The sequence below is a fragment of the Aulostomus chinensis genome, chromosome 15 (genome assembly GCF_037954235.1).
Source record: "Aulostomus chinensis isolate RoL2024-O1b breed Wild chromosome 15, RoL_Achi_v1.0, whole genome shotgun sequence".
Classification (NCBI taxonomy): domain Eukaryota; kingdom Metazoa; phylum Chordata; class Actinopteri; order Syngnathiformes; family Aulostomidae; genus Aulostomus; species Aulostomus chinensis.
In genome coordinates, this window is record NC_141334.1 from 16,764,362 (window position 1) to 16,789,525 (window position 25,164).

The 25,164-nt window shown below is 42.2% G+C and overlaps 1 protein-coding gene across 2 annotated transcripts; it reads left to right on the forward strand.

The window, feature by feature from the left end:
• The first annotated feature begins 1,465 nt into the window (after positions 1 to 1,465).
• kcnip1b (Kv channel interacting protein 1 b) lies at positions 1,466 to 25,017 on the forward strand. 2 transcript variants are annotated; one of them, XM_086227060.1, is made up of 8 exons: positions 1,466 to 2,261; positions 21,296 to 21,420; positions 21,507 to 21,576; positions 21,658 to 21,728; positions 21,810 to 21,917; positions 22,001 to 22,105; positions 22,688 to 22,750; positions 23,710 to 25,017. In XM_086227060.1, exons 1-8 carry the CDS (start codon positions 2,174 to 2,176, stop codon positions 23,755 to 23,757), a joined length of 678 nt encoding a protein of 225 aa, XP_086083186.1. In that variant the 5' UTR covers positions 1,466 to 2,173; the 3' UTR covers positions 23,758 to 25,017. The 2 variants fall into 2 exon arrangements, with proteins under 2 accessions (XP_086083186.1, XP_086083187.1); XM_086227061.1 differs by lacking the exon at positions 1,466 to 2,261 and adding an exon at positions 15,395 to 15,728.
• Positions 25,018 to 25,164: the final 147 nt, after the last annotated feature.

Sequence of the window (25,164 nt, forward strand, 5' to 3'; positions counted from 1 at the left end):
GTGCAAAAGTAAATAAGTAAACAAATAAAATAGTTATTGTCTTTTCCTGTACTCATACACACGTTACCTCTTCAATACAGACCAGTAAATATTTGCTAAATATTTCACCCCGTCATGATCTATTATTCGCAAAAACCAGAAAGTCGCTAATGTTAAAAAAAAACAGGTTTATATTTCCTCTTGAGGTTCATTACTGGTTCAGTAGCTAATTAGTAACATCAACTACATGCTTATTCTCTTTTTGACAGTGTGTCTTCCACTGTGTTGCTATTTTTACCGCACAACTCTTTGAGCAAAGTGCTCCTCTCCTGGGATTCAACCAGGACTGTTTGAACAACCACTTCAAGTCACGAAAGCTGTGCCCTTCGTCTGGCTGTATTTGCTCTTTGTTTCGTTGTTTGCTTTGGTTTGTTTTTGTTTGTCTTTTGACTTGGAGGATAGAGATTGAGTAAAGGCTTTAAAAGAAATATGGTGACACTGAGATGTAAAAGCATTAAATATAGAGAAGACAGAGGGTGAAGGGGAGAAGAAAAAGAGGGAGGAAGCACTGCGTCATGCTGTCCCTGAGCAGTTCTCCATGTGGAGTGAGAAACAAAAAGTCTCTGCAAGCAAACTGCAGCCTTACATAACCTATTTTAGTCTTTTCATGATCAAGACGGTCATTTGTGGGCAATCGCTTGTATACATGAGAATTTGGCACCATTCTGGTTTTATCTCAGCACTTATTCCTCTCAGCTCTGCTGGTAGCACCATCACCATAGAGACACATTCCAAAATTAGGGATGTACTGCTTTTGTTTTAGCCTTACAGCACTGTGGTAAGTACGACTATTGAAACAACTTTTTCTCAGTTCTTAGATATTTAAAACAAGCAACAAAAAAAAAATTAGCACATCTTAAAAGACCTGCAACTCACACCAAAAGCAACTCCTGGTTTACTAAAAAAAAAAAAAAAAAGGGAAAACTTCAACCAATAAAATGTGAGAATCAATATAAATAGGGATTTTTAAATGTTCATCCAAAAGAAAGCTAAAAACGAAACTTACATTGATACAGTGACTTAAAAAATGTACTGTTGAGCTTATCAAATGCAGGATGATGTTGGGTTGGGGTCTGAGTTGACCTTGATGACGATGTGACTTTTAGATCAAACAATAATAATCCCACCAAAAGCGCAGCCTTCACAGGGCGATCCGGATTGCATTTCCTGCAGGGATCTGAGCTCAAACCCTGTATTGCCCAGAATGACCCTTTTGTTTCTCTCCTTTTTAAACCGAGCCGTTGCCTAGATTATGGTAAGAGTAAGGTAAGGTAAGAAAGGACAGCAGAAAAGGAGTGAGGGAGCAAAAAATGCAAGACAGGGGGAGGGCGCACTGAGGAGTGTGTGTGTGTGTGTGGGGGGGGGGGGGGGGGGGCTGGTTCAGTGGCGGCTGCCAGTGCGCTCTGCAGCACAGAACACCAGAGCAGAGCTGCTCCACAGACCACCGCCGCAGAGCAAAAACCTCACACCGAACCCAGAGAGACACTGCTTCACCTCCACTGAGAGAAAAACAAGAGGCGTCAGGATTGATTAAAAAAATGTGAAAGAGGAATTGGATGAGGCTCTTTGCTTTTTCTTGGAGGAACAGAACTTCCTGGGACCACGTCGTCATGTTCTACCTCTGGAGTCCATTTCGTAGTTTATTTTCTTCCTCATTTCAGTCTGTGGAGCACAAGTTTGCTTTTTTTAAAGTTTCACATTCATCTTTGGATTTTTTCCACATTTCAGCTCATCACTTGGCAAGTGTAGCTCTGTTTCAGTACATCTGAGTCTCTGAACTGACCACAGAGTGTTCCCTTTGGGTGTGCTTGCCAGGTTTCGGGGAAAAGTAAGTGAAATGTAGCTGAGTGACACAAACAGGTGTAACTGTGAGGAGGAAGAGACTGGGTTTGCATTTAAATACCACAAAAAAGCTTAATGTTACAGGTGACTTAAAATTCTCCTAAAATTAAGACTTTTTTTCTCGACAAGGATCCTCCTTAAAGGACGTTAAAGATGCCACTACACAAGAACTACTGAGGGAAAGTCTTCAAATACAGATCCTTTCTCAAAGGACATTGTGCAAGCTGAAGCGATATAACCAGCCTCTTTTCTGGTGACGACTCAACTCGTCTGAACCTGCTCTTACCTCAGGATGGCTGGCTGTACCAGCCGCTGCAGGCAGGCGGTACTCAAATTAATCCAGTCTCTGCAGAGATTGGTCTCAGGAACCCTCACAAAAGGTAAACAAAAGGCTTTTTATTCTGTATTGTGCACCGTCTCTAACCCAACCCTTGGAGCATAGATGGAGTCAGTATTGCTTTCTTGCGAGTGCGAAACTTAAAGTCAAAAGGATCGATGTGTCACGAACTTCATTATTTTACACCTTCACATTGGATGACAGCATGCAACAAAGAAGCTATTTTTCATGCAGCTGGCGCAGCCATGTGGTCAAGGTTAAGACTCAGCGCCAGTGATATCAACAAAATATCCTCTATTCATCATCGGCCATGTGTCCTGTCACAGTGGCCTTAAGCACAAAGTACCTTTGCAGACAAGGAAATGAAAAATATCAACATCATTAGGGAGGTTACAAGATCGACATCAATAAGGTCTATATTTAAAGTACATTTCCATGCAAAGACTTCATGTCCACAGTACATAAGCTGTTGGGAGAAAACAGCTGATATGACGGTGAGTAGAAACCACGTTCCTGAGCCGATGAGCTAGTACTGAACCCTTCTAGATTCTAAGATGGGTTCAGAACGGCAGACGTGAGGGACTTGTTCAGTCTGTTGAAAGGCGCTCAGACCAATCAGAGCCTTGCGTATGATTAAAAACTGCTTGCCTGTCAGAGTTTTAGCTTATAGCTGCTGAGTTTGCTCAGAAAGTATTACAGAGATGGAGGTGGGCGGATATAAGAGCATGTATGATTCTGTTTGTGTTACTGGAGGGTGAAAGGAATCTATTTTTGGAAGTATGCCTCAGCTGATAGAAACGTGACGGATTTGTTATGATTACATACTGACAGATGACAGTTTTATTTTTGCAAGAATTTTCCATTTGTTTACCATGCCTCATCCTATTCCCCTCAAATCTGGTAAAATACAAGCACCTCCTCTTTCGTGATAATGACTAAATGATCACTTCACAGGTGAGCCTTGTTATGTACTCAATGAAAGGTCACCCCAAATCAGTTTGAGACATCACTTCATCAGAAAGAGATTCTAGATAGCTGAAAACTGCTGTTGCTATTGTTTTTGTTCATTTTTCAGTAATACACAGCTGTAGAAGTCAGTTCCAACAGTTAAGCACCACAAAGTGTGTGCATGCCCTCAGTGGATGTTTTCCAGTTGTGGATGTGAACATTTGTCTGCTGCATCTCCTTGACCTCCTAAAACCAACTCCAAGTGCCAGGTTTGAGTAACTGGACTATCTCTGCATAGTTTGTCACTGTGTAGTGAAGCTTATTTACTGGAAGCTAATGAAAGAAGGTGGTAGGGGCCCAAAGGAAGCATAAAATAATAGGTCCTGTGACTGGTCCTTGTGGTATTCCGTATTAAATAACTGTGGTAAATTCTTCTAAAAAAATATTGTTTTGGCTCAGTAGAAGCCAAATCAGTCAAATCCCCACTCACAGAGTTAAGGTGTGTTCACACCAAGCCCAACGTGAATTTGCGTGTATACTGGCCGAGTGGCGCAAATGACGCGAATAACGTAGATTTCGCGTCTACGTGCAAGTTGAAAATATTCAACTTGAGCGACAAATTCGCGTGAATGATGGTGAATAAAAACAAAGGATCCACCGGTCAAATTCGCGCAAATTAAGTGACACGAAAATTCGCGTCTCGTGTTTGATGTGAACACACCTTCAGGTTTAAGGTGTCAAATGCTGAGGAGCCAGGACCCCTCAGGAGGCTCTAAAAAGCTAAAGGGACAGTTGCAAGGTGAGTCAGCTGATGATGGGGTCACCAGTGCAGGGCCAACTGAGTCTATTGCTTCTTTCAACAGTTTTGACAGGATGGTCGAAAGGGGACCTGAGGACAGGCTCATAACTGATAGAGTGATAGTGCAACAGTGAGTGGAGAGAGATCAACTGCTGACATGATTCATACGTCTATATATATAATAAATATAAAATAAATGAGTCACCGTGTCTGAGCTATGAGAAAAATTAAACACAATGCAACACACAAGTATCAGGTTTGAGACACAGCTGTTTAAACTTAGGCATTTTTTTTTAACTTATAATTTGTCCCCAGTAGCAGCTGCTTATGTCCTCAACCACAATATTTGGATATTTGTATTCAGTAGCTCTAAACCATTTCCAAGAACATCCAATGACAGGAATGATAACCCACAGTGCAATAAAGTGAAAGTACAAACACACAAAGCCTATTCAGACCTGGCAGCAATGGTTTAAAAAAAAATAAATCATGTACTCTTTTTTTTTCAAAAGTAGGAAGCAATGGTATTTGTTATGATATGGTTAAAACTACAATATCTGCTAGCCACTGTGATATTCAAGAATTAATTCAACCTCTTTATGGCTACATGGGTTGATGATCGAAGTCCTGCACCAACATATCTGAGGGACTGTCCCTCTAACAGTATGTTGACAGGAAAGTGCTAATACCCTTAATCATATTGTTTTACTACTAAAACCATGTTGTGAAACTTTAGATTCACATCTTTAGCAGAGAAGATGAACCTCTCTAATTCCTTAATTCTCTCTGGAGCTTTGATGGTTGCAACATCAGGTCCGGATGGTTCAGTTCATGGTTTAGGTCCTTGTGCGTTAGGCAGCAGAGGGGCAGTGTCTTCATCTATAGCCTTGTTTACGACCTCTAGTGAATTGTAAGAATTGACGAGGTTGCCTGTCACCTTAAGTTTTGACAGCCTTTAGGGGCAAATACAGCCTCATTCTACACCATATGGAGACCAATCCACAAAATCTGCAAGAGATCCACCAAAAGACTCAAGTCTCACGGGATATTGACATGGATGACACGTGCAGTAGCATGCAGTCATGAACATCCATTTCCACTTTTACCGCTTATCTTGTTAAGGGTGGCGGGGGGTGGAGCCTATCCCAGCAGCCTTCAGGCGAGAGGCAGGGTTCACCCTGGACAGGTCACCAGTCCATCACAGGACCAGCACATAGAGACAGACAACCATTCACACTCACAGTCACACCTACAGTCAATTTAGAGTATCAATCAGCCTCGTCCCCTCTTGATGTCTTTGGACTGTGGGAGGAAGCTGGAGTACCAGAGAGAACCCACACAGGAACAGGGAGAACATGGAGACTCCACACAGAAAGATCCTGTGATGGAGCCGGGACTCAAACCCAGAACCTTCTTGCTGTGAGGCGACAGTGCTGACCACTGCACCACCGTGCTGCCCCAGCAAGGAACACTTCAGATAATATTATCAGCACACATGAGCAAGCAATGGATGTTACGACATGCACAGCTTTTACAGCATATATGGGCCTTAATGTCAGTAAAGTTGAGTAATATACAGACTTTGCTTATCCCATGCAAATGTGCTGCAAGAAACACAGAGGTGGGGGGGTAATTTGCAAATTACCAGGCTTAATTCCAGAGGAATCTCATTGCGTTGACCGAGTTTTGTTCCAAATCATGACTGTCATTACAGTTAGAGAAGATTTAGTGAGAGAATTTACGGTGGCCTGCAGGAAAATTGACATATGATCCTATATTTTGTCCAATTTTGGGCTTTGACCTTTTCACAACGAAATTGATAGCCAGCATAAGTAACCACTTATTCATCTCAAATCACACTTGAAGTGCTTTTTTTTCCTAACTGCTTCTCTTTTACCACAGTTCAGAGCTAAGGTCTGTTTAAAATGACAAATGAAAGAACTTATTCCCACTCTATGTATTTCATTTTGTCGTTGGTGTGGCTGCTGAGACCATCGGATGTTATCTCTCTCCTCCTCGCAGCGTCGTACCTTAGATCTTCACACCGTTTTGTTTTTTTTTAACTGTACTTGTCTTTGTCATGTCTAAAGAAATCATGAGCAACAACAGCAATTTATATGGAAATGAGTTATTTTAGAGGCAAGTCAGCCTCCACGTCTATGTTAATTTCCCGTTAATGACCTTGTAATGCCCATAGTAACAGAAAGGAATGAAAGCTGGCATCTCCTCCTCTCTATAAATCTCTGTTTTCTGAAGCTTGTTCTCCTCCTCCTCTGCATCCTCTGTGTGTCCTCCTGAATTCTGCGGGGAATGGCCATCGCAGAGGTCACCAGGATGGCCAGTTTCAGCGATCAGCTGGTCTCTGCTGTAAACAGCAAGACAGCGGCTTTGCTGCAGGAATGCACTCGACAACAATAAATCCACAAAAAATAATGTCATGGAAAAAACAGAGAGGACAGAGAGAGTGGCTTTACCATTTGTAAAAAAAAAATGAACAAGTATGACAACAGAAATCAGGAAGCAGGCAGGAACAAGGTAAAACACAAAGTTTCTGGTTTGTCCATTCTGGGTTACTGTAGATGCAATGTTATGCTTGCTAGTGTCAAAGGGGTCAGTTTTAGCGAACAAAAGCAAAATGAGTCCTAATTTAAGGTGCTCATACACAGGCAAAACCCTTTGTGAATAACCTATTACATTTCTTTCCTAAAACCCACCTAAAATCCGCACACTGCACCTTTAAATTTCATGTCAGCTTCTCTATTTTTACATTTTACCAACAAATAGAAAATTTGGGCGTTTTGTTGTTTTTTTTTTCCATTTTGGGGGTTGATGCTAAGACAAACGTGTGCATTACAATGCAATTTGACTCAATAAACACTCAATAACACAGAACTTGAGCCAAAGAAATAACGAGGTGACTTAATATTTTTTTGCAGTAAAAAAAAAAAAACGATCAATGCAGTGCATTTCTCACGTGCCCCACTGGCTCACTGGATTGGCTGCAGCATTTGCAATTGTTTTTGAATCAAGTTACAGTGTATTAAGTTTGACTGACACTCACTGTAAAAATATTTGTGTATTTAAGACAAATAACTCATAAAACACGCAACTCTGTTGTGATTTATTACACTATATACAATAAACTGAGCCTCTGTTGCACATAAAATGTAATTTTTTTATTTTGTCAGAGTTTTGAAACCCTAACAAAGGGTTTTAAAGGAAGCGCTGGATCAGCTGGCTGATCATCTAACGGTTCAAGTGTTAAACTTGCATGGTCAGATGATCATAGATTTCATGGCCTATGGTCTATAGACCTCAAAGTTCTAGTTAACGTTTGTTAAAACGACATCTCATGACACATGATATGTACTGGAAGAGTCTTTTTTTTCCCCCCCTCCACATTAATGTTCCCATTTATAATTGAAGAGTTTGAGTTGCACATAGAAAATCTGCATTCATGCATTTCTCAACCAGATGCAATCGAATCTCTGAGCCTTTCTCTTATGAATGAGCTTCACTCAAGCAAACCTTTTTAGCATCAGAGGAAAGAAGAGATGTCCAAACTTTATTATACACATAATTAATAGAGGAAACGGGTTTTTGTTTTTTTTAAATATCTGATCAGCACAGTATGAAAAACCGCAATAGGTTAACATTTTGTGTTTTGAGTTTTAACTTCAGGGCTTTCATGTTAAACTGCAGATTTTTTCATCTGTCAACATTGTAAGGGCATCGTATGACCCAAGGAAGAACACAACATAACACAACACAACACAACACAACACAACAGAATAGAGTAGAATAGAATAGAAAACCTTTTTTTCTACATACACGGCCTCTGCGTGCCTGTTTGTGCTCCAGTTTGAAACTCGGCTGAGCAATGCAGTGTCTGCATCTCTGCAGGTTGCTATTATATGCATGGCAGAAGTCGTGAAAATATGCACACACGCAAGCATGTCAGGTGAGCTGAATAATGTAAAGGCCTCATCTCCAGCTTACAGATCTCTTGCAGTTTGGTTTGTTCTGCATTATTGCTTTCACACACATGCTGTGTATATGTTTGGTGATATGAACCATGTGCTTGCGCATCTTTGAAATACTAATTATAGATGGAGGACTGTATGTGTTCATCTGATGAAAAGAACATGCTGCTGATATGCTCTGGCCATGAGCTGACCCAAGCCACTGCTACTTTTTTTTTTTTTTTTGTCCTCTGTATACTGCATTTATGTATATTGTATATATAATGTATTTTACCATTTAAGATAAAGATAAACTTTATCGTCTGTTCCAAATTGGAAAAAAAGAAATTCCTCTTTTATATACATACAGGTTTGTATAATCAGTACTGAAACAAACAATTGAAACGTTCATTTTATTCTTTTTTTTGGCTGAAAAGCAAAAACAGATAGTAATAGCGCTCAAAGCTTCTTTCGTAAGATCAGTTGTCTTGCAGCTACGAATGGTGGTGTGTGAAAGTCCCATTCATGAGAGCATAACTCACCCAATCCTGTCTCACAGTGTTATCCTTCACCGCCAACAAAAATATCAAAAACCTTCAAACAAGCGCTAAAGTCTTCAGCCTTCTAACGCTTAGCCTGACAGCCATGAATAACAGAGCTAGCACATAAAGAATAGCCAAGGACAGCCATCGCTGCAACCGTCGGCTCACAAACACAAGAAGTAAAGTTGGAAAAGGACTTGTTGCTCCTCTCTGCCACTGCAGATTCAATCAAATAACAGAATAACAGAGTAGCATTTTTTTGTGAGAGCGAGGGTCATTTCTATTCATGCACACAAGCGAGGAATTAGCATTGGATGTTGCGCTGTGTCTGGAACCCATACCAACTTTTGAACATGAATATCCTTGGAGGGGAAACAAAGATGATTTCCTCCTGATATAAACACACCAGGTGGTGGCAAACATCGTGCTTCTTTTTAAATTGGAACTGGAGAGTAAGTACCTCCGTCAAGGCGATATGATGTCATCAGATCCGGATCGATCCTTAGCCTCACTTCTATCATCCAGCAGAATTTCATCACAAGAAAGATAAAGTAACCGATGCTATGCTTACTTTGAACTGCACTTTTAGTTTGAACCAGACAAAGATTCCACTGAGTACGGGTTTGGTTTTTCTGGCAGGTACCAGCAACATTTTCAATTTGGTGTGAAATCTGCGATTTGTTGAAAAACTGCAAAGCATCAAAGCTCATGTAATTAATGAAGCAGAATTGGTTTCTTAATTGTTTTTTCTCAGTGAATACATGCATAAGCCATAAACATGTCCTGATGCGTTGGGTACGTGTGGTAATGATGGTACCTCGAGAAAATGGCAGCTTCCATCCTTTCGCAACAAAACTGCTAACGTTTTGCTGTAAAAAAAAAAAAAAAATGCAAGTCCTCTGCATATTTCATGGTGTTTGGCTGATTTTGCACTCATTTCACAGTTAGAAAATCTCTATTGTCTTGAGCAACTGTTTGAACTAATAAAATAATGCAAGGGGGCTGGAGCCCATCCAGCAGCCTTCAGGTGAGAGGCGGGGTTCACCCTGGACAGGTCACCAGTCCATCACAGGACCAACACATAGAGAGAGACAACCATTCACTCTCACAGTCACACCTACAGTCAATTTAGAGTATCAATCAGCCTCGTCCCCTCTTGATGTCTTTGGACTGTGGGAGGAAGCTGGAGTACCAGAGAGAACCCACACAGGAACAGGGAGAACATGGAGACTCCACACAGAAAGATCCTGTGCTGGAGCCGGGACTCGAACCCGGAACCTTCTTGCTGTGAGGCCACAGTGCTGACCACTGCACCACCGTGCCGCCCTGTAAAAATATGCAATCTGTTCGTAACGCTAATGTTTAGTTCTTTAAGCATTTTAGGATCCTTACATTGTTGAGTTTGTATCACAGAGTTGTATATTTTTGCGGGTATGTAGTTCCTGTACTGCACTGTGATTTGTACTGTGGAAAGTGTTAATACTCTATATTTAGCTGTGCAATGGAAGGTTACATACAATATTTATATCTGATTTGTAGCATTGGCAGCAACTACAGCCACAACAATGTGATGCAATGTGGTTTGATAGTCTGACAGCACCTACTGTATATTATTAACATTTAAAACCAGAATACTTGCTGATTCAATTACATTTAATGTTGCATAGAGAGATTTTAATTATAAACGTTGATGCTGAATGTTCACCGGAGTGAGCTGACTCTCCTGATCGTCTGAATGAATCTAGAATCACTCTCCTAGCGCGTTTGCTAACGTAAACGCTGTCTGCGTCCAGTCAGGTCCTGTTAGAGGGTTTTGAGATGAGAGAAGCCCACTCATCTGCACCTGACTTTTTCTGTTTTCCAAGTCACGTGCACAGAGCATAACCCTGCAGCTGAGTCACATCACTTTTAAGCTGCAGAGGCAAACACATGGAGCGGTGGCAATTGTGAGGCTACATCAAGGAGGATGGAGCTATGCTAAGCGCAATAATGGAACACAAGGAAAGGAAGAGCTAAACCTCTGATAGATATAAGGTGTAATGGTGAACTGATGACGGATGGCTGATGAAGAGTTGGTGTTAGGGGTCTCGCAGACAGGATGGGTGACAAGAGGCACCCAAATCAATGTGAAACACATAGAAAAAAACAGATCCAGAGCTACAACTTCTAGCATCCTTCCTCTGTGACCAAGCTCGTGGCAAAGCTTTTTTTCTTTAATCTCTTTCTTCCTCTCTTTCTTCCTGTGGCTGTACAAGTGCAGTGGATTGGAGTTGACAGTGTGCATGTGTGTGTGCGTGTGCGTGTGTGTGCGTGTGTGTGCGCGCGCGCACGTCTCTGCTTTTAATTTTTTACATCACCTCACTACACACTTTTATGTAACTGCCTTCATCTAGATTTATTTTTATCTCTTGCTTCTTCACTCCGCGTTTCATTCTCCTTATCATTTCAGCCTCTTTGTTTTATGTCTGACGTTAACCGTCACATACTCTCTCTGCCACTCTCGTGCTGTATGTTCATGTTTTATCATGTCTCCAACCTCCGTGTTCACATATTTTATGTGTCGGTTCATCTTTTTGTCAGAGTTGTAAAGTCAAAAGCATTCGGAGCTTGTACCGAGACGCCAAATGCAGGACTTATTATGCTCTGCCGCCACCTGTTGTTCACAAGGTAGCATTACAATTTTAGATTCCTGCGATGATTAAAACGATATAATTTTACCCCCCAAAAAAAAGGATTTACTGATCCAAACTGATCATTATCGTACGATAACACTTGAATTGTGTTATTTTGAATAGGAAGCAGAGAGAATGGAAGCTAAATCTGGAGCAGACCCTGCAGGTACAGACAGAGGACCGTCTCTCTGTCTGCAATACGTCGATTCATCAAGCGAAATGTTGGTCTCTGACCATGAGACTGGTCTGGTTTACCGTCTCAGAAGTCCTGTATTTAAGTGATGCGCGTTTTTGTGGTTGTTTTGAATTGCATCAACAGTTTTCATATTTAAATTTGGAAAATACTGCCCTCATTCCTAATATACCATCCACAGAAGAAAATACATGCCTTTGTCTAGTTTTGGATTCCTTCTCTTGAAACTACCAGGTAGAAAACATTTGTTACACAAATAGAAAAAAAAAAGGAGTGGAATTAAACTCATTAAATAAAACATTTTTGTTCTACTGCTGATGATAATGACACTGAATAGGAAAATCATCATTTGTATTTACCTGATTTCTCTAAATTCAGTATTGGAATCGCTCCTATACCCATGAGAGGAGCCTGAAGAGAAATTTCTTGGCAGTAATATGGAACTGAAGAGCATCTATAAGCTCAAACGTTTGTTTATGTCATCAGTCACTAACATTTGTCGTTCCTTGATGCAGAGGCATAATGTGAAACAAAGCCGTCCCAGAAATGTTAGGGTTAGGTCGTATAATGTTTCCAAAAACAGCACGGTACATCCATAATTCATGAGTCTACATCTCCATTCATCAAGCAGCCCTTTCTCCTTTTCTCACATCTATGTTGGCTGTAATATGGAGAGTCCATCGATGGAGAAGTCAGGGTGAAGATGAGGTCAGTAGACGCCAAATGATTCAGCTCTCGCTCAACCAGACCAGAGGACCGCTAATCGGGTTTGAATTTATCAGCTGGCAGGGAGGAAGGAGCCAGAAACCTCCCTCACATCCAAAAGTTGTTGTTTTTTCCCTCCTGACTTCACGATCCCAGTTCAGGTTGCGATCCTCAGAAAAATGTGTCAGTGGGTGTTTGGAATCCGTTTAAAGAACTGTTTGAGTCGGACTGGAGGGACAGAACTCAGGACAGGCAGGCTTCATTTTTTACTTTAAATGAAGTGATGAGCTAATTAAACGACTTTCAACATTCATTATGAGTGACTATAATTAGAGAGGGAAGACTTTTTTTTTTAAACAACCTCATGCATCTATAATTCATGGAGGTGTGTTATTACAATGGTTCTCAACCTGGGGCTCAAGACCTCAATAGGGGTCACAAGATCGATCCAAAAGGGCTTCCCCCTCACCTATCACACAGCTGACCAGCAGGGCCACACACACTTATATCCACACTGACACACCGACTCACACTCACTGGGTCGGAGCACCAGGACAGAACACACACAAGTACAGGGAGAATGTGGTCGCTTTCTTAAAATAATCGCCTCAGTCGGTTTTCAAGGTTTTTTTTAGACAACACAAAAAAAAACTGGAGACAAAACATCATTTTGGCGAAAAGAAAACATCGTCCAAAAAATGACTTCGGCGATTCTTTTAAGAAGGTGATGACATGCAAACGCCACACAGCTGGACGTTGGACTCGAACGCAGAACGTTCTTGCTGGGAAGCGACAGGTAACACACGTCTGCGAGTTAGTGTGCCTGCACTTCAAAGCTATGAGAATTAGTATAAACTATGTAAACAGTTGTTTCAGGAACACGCCAACATTGTGGGAAATATGCTTATTATCCATCATTTCTGCGTGCAGCTCAGAGCCTCCAACAGGCTGACTGCTAGTTAGCTTAGCTGCAACCGATGCTAGCTGTGGGTTACTGTAGCATACTGCCTCAGAAGTCATCAAATACAACTTAAACCAACACAGAGATGTTGTCATTTTATCAGATTCAAACCCAGAACCACTTGAACTGTCTCAGCCTCCCGTCCCGTCTTGCCCTCTCAGCTCCCAAAGCTAGCAGTTCCTCTCGCGTGTATATTCTCGGTCAGATCGATCAACAATAAATAGGTCTTGGTTTGTTCAGAAGTAATCCCGCTAAGTCAAGTCGGCCATGATTAGTAGCAGCAGTTGTTTTGTTGATCGAAGTCATGATGGGGCATTTGAGGTGCTGCAACTGATCACTACGCCAGGTCAGGTAAGGACTTCTGGGTAGGTATCTGTCTCGAAAATAAAAAATGTCTCCTAATTTTCAACAACTTTTTTTCAGAGCCGGTGTTAAACACGAGCCCTAGTTCTTTTGATGGAGACGAAGATTACCCAAGAAAAAAAAGTTGATTTGACTACTTTTGAGACATCTTCTCCCACTGCCGCGTGATGCTAGAGACTGCAAAGCTGCACAGTTCCTATGTCGTGCGTTGCTTTTTCGAAGGTCGCACATCACTTTCAAAAAAGATAAGGAAAGAGTTAGAAATCTTCAAACAAAGGCATGAGTTCATATTCATGCTGACTGTGAGATGAGAGAGAGAGAGAGAGAGAGAGAGACCCTGTCCGTCGATGGTGTGAGGCTGCAGAACTGGCGAGGAGATAATGAAGAGATTATGAAGTTAGACTGCAGTGTCCTTGTCACGGGGTGATACCGTGCCTAAAGGGAGATCCAGATGGTGCACATCTGTCACAGGGATTACAACAGTCTATTATACTAAACGCTTTAACTCCACGTGGAAGTGTGTGTGCGTGCGTGCGTGCGCGCGAGTGCGTGTGTCCTATTGGTTTAGGGAGGAGGAGGGATGGATGGATTGTTTGGACAGCTGTGATTTCCCTTGAATTTAGGTTTATAGGGCAGAGAAGATGACGGAGGTACAAAGATATAAAAGTGAATGAAGTGTGAGAGCGCAAATGTTTTATTTTAACTGAAAGGAGAACATCAAAGGGAGACGATGTAGCGTGAGATAATAGCGTCATTATGGGTGATTCTGTATGTTTAATTAATCAGTGCATGCGAGGTTCTTATCTCGGCACTACCTGGCAGTCACACGATGGCCGTCAGCAAACCACCCACAGACACCATCCAGCTGGACTGAACACTGCTGAACTGCATACTGAACGCTTGGCAGTCCTCAAAGAATACACACAAACAAGACTTTAAGGCTTACATAACTACGAAGGCATCAAATATTCAATTTATGAATGAGTCTGAGCTCTCAAACTTGTGATGTAATACGTCGTAGAGCCGTCTCATCCGCTTAATGCCTTTTGCTCTTTTTTTAAATCTCTGAAAGAGGCGGAACGCATTTTTCAAGAAACAGGAAACGGCATAAAAAAAAATGCCTCGGCATGAATTTTTTAAACCGAGAGAGGTTTTCTGCCATACACACAAAAACACGCGCGCGCACGCACACACACACACACACATACAACCACACACTACTAAAGAAAGAGTGAGGTAGAGAGAGTGTTTCTGTTCTATGTAAAATGACTTTTACTTCGACTGTGTTTTACTCCATTTCTCCTGAAGGTTTTGGTGTGGATTAACTACACATGAACTGAAGTCGTCCCAGTTACTTTTAAAGTGTCACATTGCGAGATATTAAGTTTGACTGCATTTATAGTGGGAGCTCTACTTTCTCTGTAGGACTCACTAGACGTTTCAAATGTTCTCCCTCGAAGCAGCAGCGTGACTGCTCATAAGCACCGTAGCAACCTTGCTGTTTGTGCCACTATTCAACGTTAACATTGTGACACACGTGCGTGCACAAAGGTCAGCCTAGACCTACAGTCACCTATTAGTTTATTACTGCGGAGTGCTCGTTTGGAGTTGGGAGTGATAAATAGAGTTCATTAGCCAGCAGGTGCAGTTGTGTGTCATTACATATATATATTACATATGTGTGTGTGTGTGTGTGTGTGTGTGTGTGTGTGTGTGTGTGTGTGTGTGTATCTATATGGGGACACAAACTACATTTAAAAGTTATTTGGGGGCAGCACAGATTTTTTTGTTACGATTAGTGTTTGTGCGAATGTTGCCAGTAAAGACAAAAATAAGTGATGACTAAAACAAGAATATGCCGCATGTATGGTGCAGGACATGTAAAGAACAGTGTTTCAAATGTCCTTCACCTGCGACCATTAGCTTGTCAGTGGTGTTATTACTGCATCAGTTACCAGGACTCCATAATAACAGGAGGGGGCATGAGGAGGCAGGCAGCGAGCATGAGGGGGATAGGCTGACAGATGAGTAGTGAGGAACAGAAAGGAGGGAGTGGCGCAGAAAGGCAGGAGCAGCTTGTGTGTGTCTGACGATCAGAAATCCAAGAGAATCGTCTCAAAGAGGAGAGTCGTCTCTCAGTGACAGACCTGAAACCAGTGAGGAGAAAGAACAAGGGGCAAAGCTCCTTTAAGATACAGAGCTGTGGAGGGAGATAAAGACAGAGCCAAGGACTGACAAAATCGTGAAATAAATAAAGGACTATTACTCTCTGGGTTGTTTGACCAGGCTGGTTTCCACGGTGACAACATGGGTGCAGTGGTGGGCACTTTGACCATGCAAACCAAGCAGAGGAGACCATCTAGAGGTACGTCAACATTAGCCAGAAAGAAATGGAGAAAAACACTTAACAGACAGAAAGAAACGACACACACACACACACACACACACACAGAATATCAGATGTTGTGTGTTCATGTTGACTCTTGCTCTGGATGTTCAACTTACTGTCTTCATCACTGGTGACTGAAAAACGATACAAGTCGTTCAAAGAACGTAGATCCGGTAGTGCATTTACATTTTAAACTACTTTAATCAACAGCACTGATGCTGTTTAACAATACGGGAGACTAGAGAAGCAGAGAATAAGACTGGAATGCCTACTCGATATTCTTTAAATAATAAATGGTAACTAGTCAGCGCAGATTATGAGGGATCATGCAACATGACGCTGAGGTGTGACTCGGCTCATCACATGTACTGTGGTCATGATGGAGAGATTACAGGGAAGTATAGGATGTCCTTGAAAATAACTGGAGAGCAAAATCACTGCCACTGATTCTTTGATGGTGTGTTTGTGTGTGTGTGTGTGTGTGAGAGAGAGAGAGAGAGAGAGAGAGTGAGAGGGAGCATCAAAAGAGCGTCCAACGGGAAAGCATATGAATTAACACGCAGCTCACATATCTTACCTCTCGCTTGCCTCATGCTTGAGAAGCCTGTTGTCATGGAGACTGCAGGGTTGAAGGGGCATTAAGGATAGACTGTGAACGATAATCTGTCAGGATAAATGCAGGATTTATAGAAACATAACAAATAGAGATCAAGGCGCACCTGCACTGGAAACTAATTTTCTCTGACAATAAAAATGTGCTTTTACACAGAGCTGATGTGAATATCCTCCTTTGTTCTGCTTTGGAGCAACCTCTTAAAAAAAGCACAGAGGTCAAGCTTTTATTCTTATCTCCATTTAAGTTTGTGTTGCGACACCGGCCACTTTGATATGTGAGATAAGACGAGACTGAGAAGAAAGTATTGATCCAGGAAGGAAACCAAACAGAAAAGCAGCAAACAGAGCTTGGATTCGTCAAAGCAGGGAAAGCGTGAAAATAATATCTCAAAAAATTCTTGTTTAACACACTGCATACGTCTGTTTTGAGTTTCATGCTTTTGGTTAAAGCTTTTAGTTTGTGAGGAGCAGCACTATTTCCTGAAGTCTCGTCATGACCCAGAAGTTGTAAAGCAGCCAGCAGAGTCTCTGAATCGGGATTAAACAATGTAACGTGATTCACAAGGCAGGAGTCAGGTTGTTTCCCCGTGTTTCTTTGTGCTAAAATCTCCTAACAAGCTCCAGGCTGCAGTGCTGCATCACCATACAGACGTGTTCTAATCCAGCCGCGCTGCCAGCAAGGGAATTAACCTATTTTCCAAAATGTCAAATTATTACTTCCTGTCGCGGTTGCAAGTTAGGAATGAAAAGACCAAGGCAGGCAGGAGGGAACGGACACAGATTTATTAAAACAAACAGAACAACAGCAAGGCTCAAACTAGCAGTAGCAAATACAAACAAAGAAGAAATTCAAACAGGAGCGACCAAACAAAGAAGGTCCAGGAGAGCTGGCAGGAACAGGAATACCAACAGGAAACAAGCACTGGCAAGAGAACAGGCAGGAATGGGGAGGGGGGGGGGGGCATTTATAAAGGTTGAAGTCGTGTAGTCGCACAAAAATGCGTAGTGTCAGTATCCGCTCTTCATGATCACAAAGCACCCAAGTTCACCACGACGAGCATGACTGCGTTTTACCTGCCGAAATGCAACAGTGACATTTATCATTCGTGAGCTGCTTTGCATTGACCATTTATGGTTAAAAGTGGGCGTGTCGAGGGCGGGATGTGAGGCAGATTACACCTGTGCACATTTCCAGGTAGACTGTGATTGGTAAATGGAAAATACTTGCATCTGAGCGTACGCAGTTTTATAAGTCTGAATATTTCTTGGTGCGTTCATGAACACCTTTGCTATGAATCCTACCTACCGTTTTCGAGGCGAGACCTCAGACAGCAGGTTTACCAATTCTTCTGTTGACAGCTTGGTCTTTATTAGGCCTTAACGCTGCAGGGAAAGATCCAGTTCACCCCCAGAAATATCTCTGACAGTTACGTGATGTTAACATTGGCAAAAACTAGCAGACAAGGACAAATTGACACTGTGGCATTATAAATACCAGCGCTAATGAGTGCAACTTAAGTTATCCGAGACGAGACGTATCTATATATTTCTCTTATCTGACCATAAATGCTGCCATGTCGAGTGATGTCACACCTACTTCTCAGGGATCTCAAAAATGGCCCACTTTCAGACTGGTCTTTCAGTGTGGCCGGAAAGTTTGAGGACAGATGGAAAATGTCAGACACTAAAGGGCTGATGATGGAGACATTTGGGTGAATTCTTCTTTGGAATGCCTTCCCCACTGCCAGGGGACGTGTTTCGTCCGCAGACCTTAGCGCTCCAACCAAAAATGGATTTGTTCCCGGCCCTGAAATCAGGTTCACAGCGTGAATCAAAAAATACACCCTATCTTCTCGTATCTCCCTCCTCGCCGTGACATCATAGCGTGGTGTTATATGTAAGTGATGGGCACCTGACACGTGTCCTCAACCCTCCCAGAGGAGTCGCAGTACCCATGTCCGAGCCAATAAAGTAAATGAAACTTGCTTTTTATTGGATTTCAGTAGTTCTCGTATATCTAGCCTGTAGATGGGCGACTGGATGTAGCCGACCGTTTTATTACCATTACAGCTCTGGCTGGAGCGTAGCTAGGCGACAGATGTCTGGATTGTGCAGTGCCCTCCATCGATGACACAGTGGCTCAGCTAGAAAGTGGATCAGTTCGCTTGACAGAAGCAAGATTCAGAACATCTTCAGGGTCCTGCGGATCCTGGGCATCTGTGTGGGATGAAGGAAAGAACGATAAAGCTGTTGAAAAATCATACGGGCAGTTTCGTTATTTTCCGTCTTGTTCTTACTCCGCAATGTTCCGATGTCAAGATGACGGTTGGTATGGTGACAGTGAAAATGTAGGACCAGGAAGTCTTAACACTAGAAAAACTCAAAGAATCCAACCTGTTGTGGCTTCAGTGGGATCATCGTGTTTGTGTAACCGCTGGTTGCCTCAAGCTGCTTGTTATTAACAAGGGATACAGTGTCGCTATGGGGTATCACCTGACACACACTTGTAATTATCGCCATCAGTCCACCATCTAACACCCCCCCCCCTCCCTCTCCACGCTGATTAAGGTTTATATAAGCGCAGAGCAGCTGCTGCATCATTTATGTTACATTGACAATTACCATCAGCCCCGGTGATGCAGGTCGTCTGCATTTCTACAATTGTTGTTTAAACCCTGAACTAAATCACTTCTCATCTGTAAGATTCAGTGTCTATAATCGCCAGGCAGTTCAAAACACAGAATCAGCCACTAAAATGTTCCGATGAATACACTTGCATTCCTCTTCCTCTCTCCTCCAAACAGGTTTTTTTTTTCTTTAACTCCTCACTATTTTTTTCTCCCTCACACTTCTCACTCCCCACATCTCACTCCCCGTCTAATCAACACCTGCCTGTTTCCTTTTCTCGCCTTTCTCATCTGTTTCTCATCGCGCCATCACAGGAAAGCACATTCGCCCTGGCAGAGAGGATATAAGAGTACTGCAAAACAACACTTTTTTTTTTTTTAGCATTATCGACCATCTCCATGACAACAGGAGCAAGAGAACAGAAGAGGAGGGTTGTCATAGTAGGCTGTTTCTTTTCAATTTTGGACTACATTTTTTTTTTCAGGTTTGGACTTTTGGACTTTTGAATTATGGCTGATTTTTCTGCTCTGTGTAATCTTCACATGTCACAGTTTGTGTTGAAGCCTGTGCACTTACTCCCTGCTTTATTTTGAAATGTTTGACTCTGGTGTGCCATGATTGTGTCACATCATTCTTTATGGATTTTTTTTTTTCCACACCTGCGGCTTAATCAGTCCTTCGTCGGTCTGAAACTGTTCTCTTAATACAGTCTCAGGATTTCAGTGCTTTCATGCAGCTGGGAAATGGGACACTTCCCTCTTGGAGTCGTTGCGTTTCTCAGTTAAAAAAGAACATTCACATACGAAGAACAAACAGGCAAAAGAATTTAGATAATTTTATTAACGCACAACTTCATCGCCCTGATAACTGGAACTCAGGAGGTCAATATTTCATTAATTAGCAAGCCAGAAGGCTACCATTACATAGTAGAAGTACTAATTAGCTACATCATTCATGGACTTATCCACGGTATCATTTGACCTCACAAGCACCTACGCTGATGAGTACAGCTGAGACGAAGAATGAGGAGATTTATCTCGACTCAGAGTGAGCACTTTTCTCATTTCCCACCATAAACGCTGCCATATAGAGTGAAATCGAACCAAGGTCCAACAGGTGGGATATTACCAGTTCAACAAATCTCCACTGTGCACCCCCACTTTGGAGGTTCCCACCTCCCAAAATGACAGAACATATACAATAAAGCAATACGTCACACATAAAGTATGCTTCACCCATTAAGGTCTAATCATTCAGGTCACCGTACCGCGAATGAGCACCGAGCAAAAGTGCATCAGGTGGTTTATTTTGCTCAAATCGGTGTTTGTGATTTCTCGAGCGCACGGCTTTATGATGAAGCCGTGGATTCTGACACGTCATTTGATTGAAAGCTTGTCAAAGGAGGTTTTTGAGGAATTTAGCTGTTGTTTCACTGCCATTGGTGATGTTAAGCATTAGTTGCCGTTAGCTTGAAGCTAAATATATGTAGCTGGCTCTTTCTGTATCCTGGACTCTAAAAGAAGTGATGCAGGGGGGATGTTTGTGAGCTCAAGACACCTATTTGTTAGTACTTGGCATATTCTAAGCTTTTATTCATCTTCCAAGAAACAAATACAGCTCCTTGGGGCTTTAAAGCTATAATTGCACATGCGCCATGCTTCTGAGAAACAGAGGATGAGCAAATTAAGATCGTCTGCAGATGGTACATGTTGCTAAATAGAGTTACAGTGATGCAAGTCTTGCAGTCATGATCAAACCGTTTCAAAGAGTAAAGAATTGGTTATATATCTTAAAAGTAATCATGGAACGAGTGCGTGCGTGCGTGTGTGTGTGTGTGTGTGTGTGTGTGTGTGTGTGTGTGTGTGTGTGTGTGCTGTGTCGTCTGGCGAATGTCTGAGTGTTGGTGTTGCCCTGCAGCTGGACACGATCAGAGTGGCAAGCTTGTCACATCATTAGCCAACCATCCATCTCCACGGTTCCCCATATTGAGCACCATGTTTCCATTAATAAAACCCATCAAGTCCCTGAGGGGGAGAATCTAATTCGGTGAATCCATCTTTTTCTCTCGCCTGTCCTTGTGTGCGATCCTCTCTCTGCCTTATTTCTCTATCTCTAAGCTCTTTTCTGCTGTCATTTCAGATTTTGTTCATTTCCTGGCGAAATTAAATTGTCAAGCGCTGCTGAGTCGTCTCTCTGCTGTGTGTGACTGTGTTTTCATCCCATGAATTGGGAAAAATCTTTTGTTAAACACGGATTCTTAAAGGCCTTGTCCCGATTTGATGTCTCGCCTTTTCCCGTAGATAAAGCAGATGACGAGCTGGAGATGACGATGGTGTGTCACAGGCCTGAGGGTCTTGAGCAACTGGAGGCCCAAACCAACTTCACCAAACAGGAGCTGCAGATCCTCTATCGTGGTTTCAAGAATGTAATCCCTCATGACAGACTGCATGCTTCTACTGAGCCTTAACATCTCTCAAAATGGGGAACAACAATATTTTCTCTGCTCCACAGGAATGTCCAAGTGGCGTTGTGAACGAGGACACGTTTAAACACATCTACGCTCAGTTTTTCCCACATGGAGGTGAAGTAGGACCTGTTTGAATATCTTGGAAGTTATTTTTAGAGCAGGAGGTTTCATACGTTTGTGCCCTTGGTGTTGCAGACGCGAGCATGTACGCGCATTATCTTTTCAACGCATTCGACACCACAAACAACGGCTCCATTAAGTTTAAGGTAAACAAGTGTAACTGCATCGGAAGGTGGCTGTCTCTGATGAGGCGTCTGTCCTGAGTTCCTCTTTTCTATCGCTGCCAGGACTTTGTGGTGGGGCTGTCTATCCTGCTGAGGGGAACGCTGAGGGAAAAGCTGGAGTGGACGTTTCACCTCTACGATATCAACAGAGACGGATACATCAACAGAGAGGTGATTCTGCGCTGTTCTCACATCGTTATGTGTGTCTCAGCTCAAAGCGCATTGTCTCCATTTCTTCTTTTTTTTTTCCTTAGGAAATGACTGAGATCGTGAGAGCCATTTATGACATGATGGGCAAGTACACCTACCCTGCTCTAAAGGGGGACGTCCCACAGCAGCATGTGGATGCCTTTTTTCAGGTGAATTCACCAACAGATCGGGTGTTGTCAGTGTTTTCTGCTTCCATGAGCACCTATTCATACCTGCACTGGCACAGGGACAAGGATGCCAGACTCTTCAGGCTAATCGTTTCCAGTTTGATCGTCTAAATGCAGTCTATGAATTAATATAAGACCACTGAAGCAGCAGGCACATTTCCATCAATAATCACGCTTAAGTTGTCATTTTCTTCTTTCTCAAGGCTTTTTTGTTGTTGTTATTGTTATTGCCTTGCCAAAGCTTGCCAGACTGAGCATCTTTAATAAATGCGATCGACTGAAGATGGATTTTATTAGAATGAACTGATTATTTTATTGGCCATACATTTATATTTCTCTATAGCACTCATGACCCATGACAGGGGTCCCAGCCCAGTCATTGTAAAACTGCATCCGATGACATTCTGTTGACTTATAAACCAGCAGTGGTTGTTACAGCTAGCAGGGGATTGGGAAAGCTATTATTTTCCAGCAGCAAGTCTGTATAAATGTTGTACACTTCGTTGTAGCAAAAACTCGCAATGTTACAAAAGAATTATCATTCTTTTACATTGTTTCCCACAGAAAATGGATAAAAACAAAGATGGAGTTGTGACTTTAGAGGAGTTTGTGATCGCCTGCATGGAGGTACGTGCTGACTGTCTACATTTCGTATGTGACAGAAATGAAAAATGTTTCAGACTTGCAATTTGACAAACATTATATGACAGACTAAATGGTCGTGTTATTCTATCAGAATAGTAGCAAGTAATTGTCCCTGTCAGACCTGTCAATCATATCTCAGCACAGTTTAACTCCTATATTCTTGCCTGTGAAAGCTCTCTGAGAGCACAAACCCACACCAAGATGAACTTTGAGATCTGGGACTTCTGCGTTTGAGGCCCTAAATAAATCTGCAAGCAGCGTTCAGCAGGCTGTGGCACCCCTGGAGTGTGTGGCTGTTCCATAGTGCGAGAAGGTGGTGAAAGAAACCTGACAATATTTAAATTTGCATGAAGGAGCGGACTAATGAATTAACTGTGGTGCTGCTTGGCTGTTGTACCAGAGTAACACAGTTGAGTGTGATCCATCAGCAAGTTGTAAAGGTGTTGCAGTACAAACCCGAGATGGAGGAAAACATCAAAGTGTAAAAAAAAGAAAGAAATAAACATGTCATTTCTTAACGCCACCAGATGGCGCAATGATTAACTACTCCAAAACTGAATGAGTTCATCCTCACCTCACTCTACACACTCTCCAACCAAGTTCAATGAAAAGCAGCATCTTAGTTTTTGCATAGCGCCATCGGACTGTGAATGACGGCAGTGCAAAGTGTACTTTATGTAAATGTACGCGGAGTTCAAAACACTAAATCAGGTGCATCATATTTATAGAACTGTAGCACATCCTGCATGCAGAGGAACATAAAACGTACATCAAGTCCTCCCCCATATGCACTTAAAAGTGCTGCCCTGCTTACTGGGCATAAACAAATGAATGATGTCAGAGTGTATGGAGAAGCTGCTGCAGCATGACTGCACATGTGTGACTCCATATGTGACTCCAAGTGAATGTAATCATCCCCCTTTACTCTCTCTCGCTCCTAGGATGAAACCATGATGAGATCCATGCAGCTGTTTGAGAACGTGATGTAAGATTAGAGGAGATGACAAAGACGCGGAAGAAAGAGTGCGTGTGTGCAGTACATCCAGTCTCTCCTCCACTTCCCATTTTATCCAGCTGTCGTCTGGATCCCCACGAAGACTTGAATGAAGGAACTGGATTGGGATGACTTTAGGGTTCCTGTGGACTTTTTGTCCACATAAAATGTGACAGTGTTCCTGACCAGAAAAGAGCTATCATTTAAACCAGCGGAACTTTATTTTTCTGCCAAAAGATGTTCTTTTATGCCAAAATGTAAATGCATGCTTTTGCAAGAGGTTTATCTCCAAATATTTATCAGATTTGATATGGGGAACTTGGCCATAAGAACTTAATGATCTCATCATCATAGTGGCTGTTGCAGTGCCCCTCCTATGCTTGTGTCTGATGTTTATTGTTACGGTCTACGTGAAGCTTGCAGGAAGTGAAACATTTTATGGGTTTTATCTTGTGTGTGTGTGTGTGTGTGTGTGTGTGTGTGTGTGTGTGTGTGTGTGTGTGTGTGTGTGTGTGTGTGCGTGTGCGTGCGTGTGTGCGCGCATGCTCTCGTGTCTTTCTGTCGACATTTGAACTTTTAGAGAGGAGAATTGAATTCTTTCATGTTCACCAGCTGCTGTGTTTCCTGTGGTTGAATCTGTGTGTCGTGAAAGAAATGTTTGATTTCAAGTGCCCACTGAACAAAAATGTTGAATATGACATCAGGAAGAAGCTTGTGATTAGAACACCAACCTCTTCATTTGCATGAGTGAATCCCGGAGGTGCTGCAACCATATTGGTCCTGTAAGCACAGTCAGGTGGTAGGTGATGCGCCCAATATTCTTAGGAAATCCTGTTATGAAGACGGTTTCTGATAATCTTGCAGGGAAAAAAAAAGAAAACACTGAATGTCAAATCTAGAATGTGATGTTTTGATTCCTCCGAGGACAGCTTCATCTGTAATTCGTCAATATTTGGCACTGCCTCCTCCATCCACACCAAATCTGTCATGTCACACCGATGCAGAGAGAACAAGATGATGGTTTTCATGTGAGTCACGGTGTGTTTGAAAGCGCTGCTGTAATATAAAACTCACAAGGCTATAGTAGTTTGAGCACTGAAATATTCATCACTGGGGTTTTTTTGGGGTTTTTTTTGCTGTCAGTGGCGCAGCTCTTTGCTGCACGGTACATCTGTGTGACATCACAGCCTCAGGTCTTGGTTTGGAATGGAGTGATTATGTCTTTCACGAATAGAAACAATTCTAAGCCATATGAATAAATATGTTGGTTCTTAAATGGAGTTGTGTGTTTTCTTGACAGTCACTCTCTTGTAACATTTATTACACATTTGGGATATTAAGATGAGGGGTAACAAAAAAAATTGCAATTATGCAGAATACAATAGACCGGCTAAGCCTACAG

Bases quoted from the DNA above. Each gene is read 5' to 3' on its own strand.
- kcnip1b (XM_086227060.1), top strand. From the start codon at position 2,174: ATGGCTGGCTGTACCAGCCGCTGCAGGCAGGCGGTACTCAAATTAATC. The intron at 21,577-21,657 runs GTGAAGTAGGAC...TTGGTGTTGCAG, and splicing joins TCAGTTTTTCCCACATGGAG to ACGCGAGCATGTACGCGCAT. The intron at 22,106-22,687 runs GTGAATTCACCA...TGTTTCCCACAG, and splicing joins ATGTGGATGCCTTTTTTCAG to AAAATGGATAAAAACAAAGA.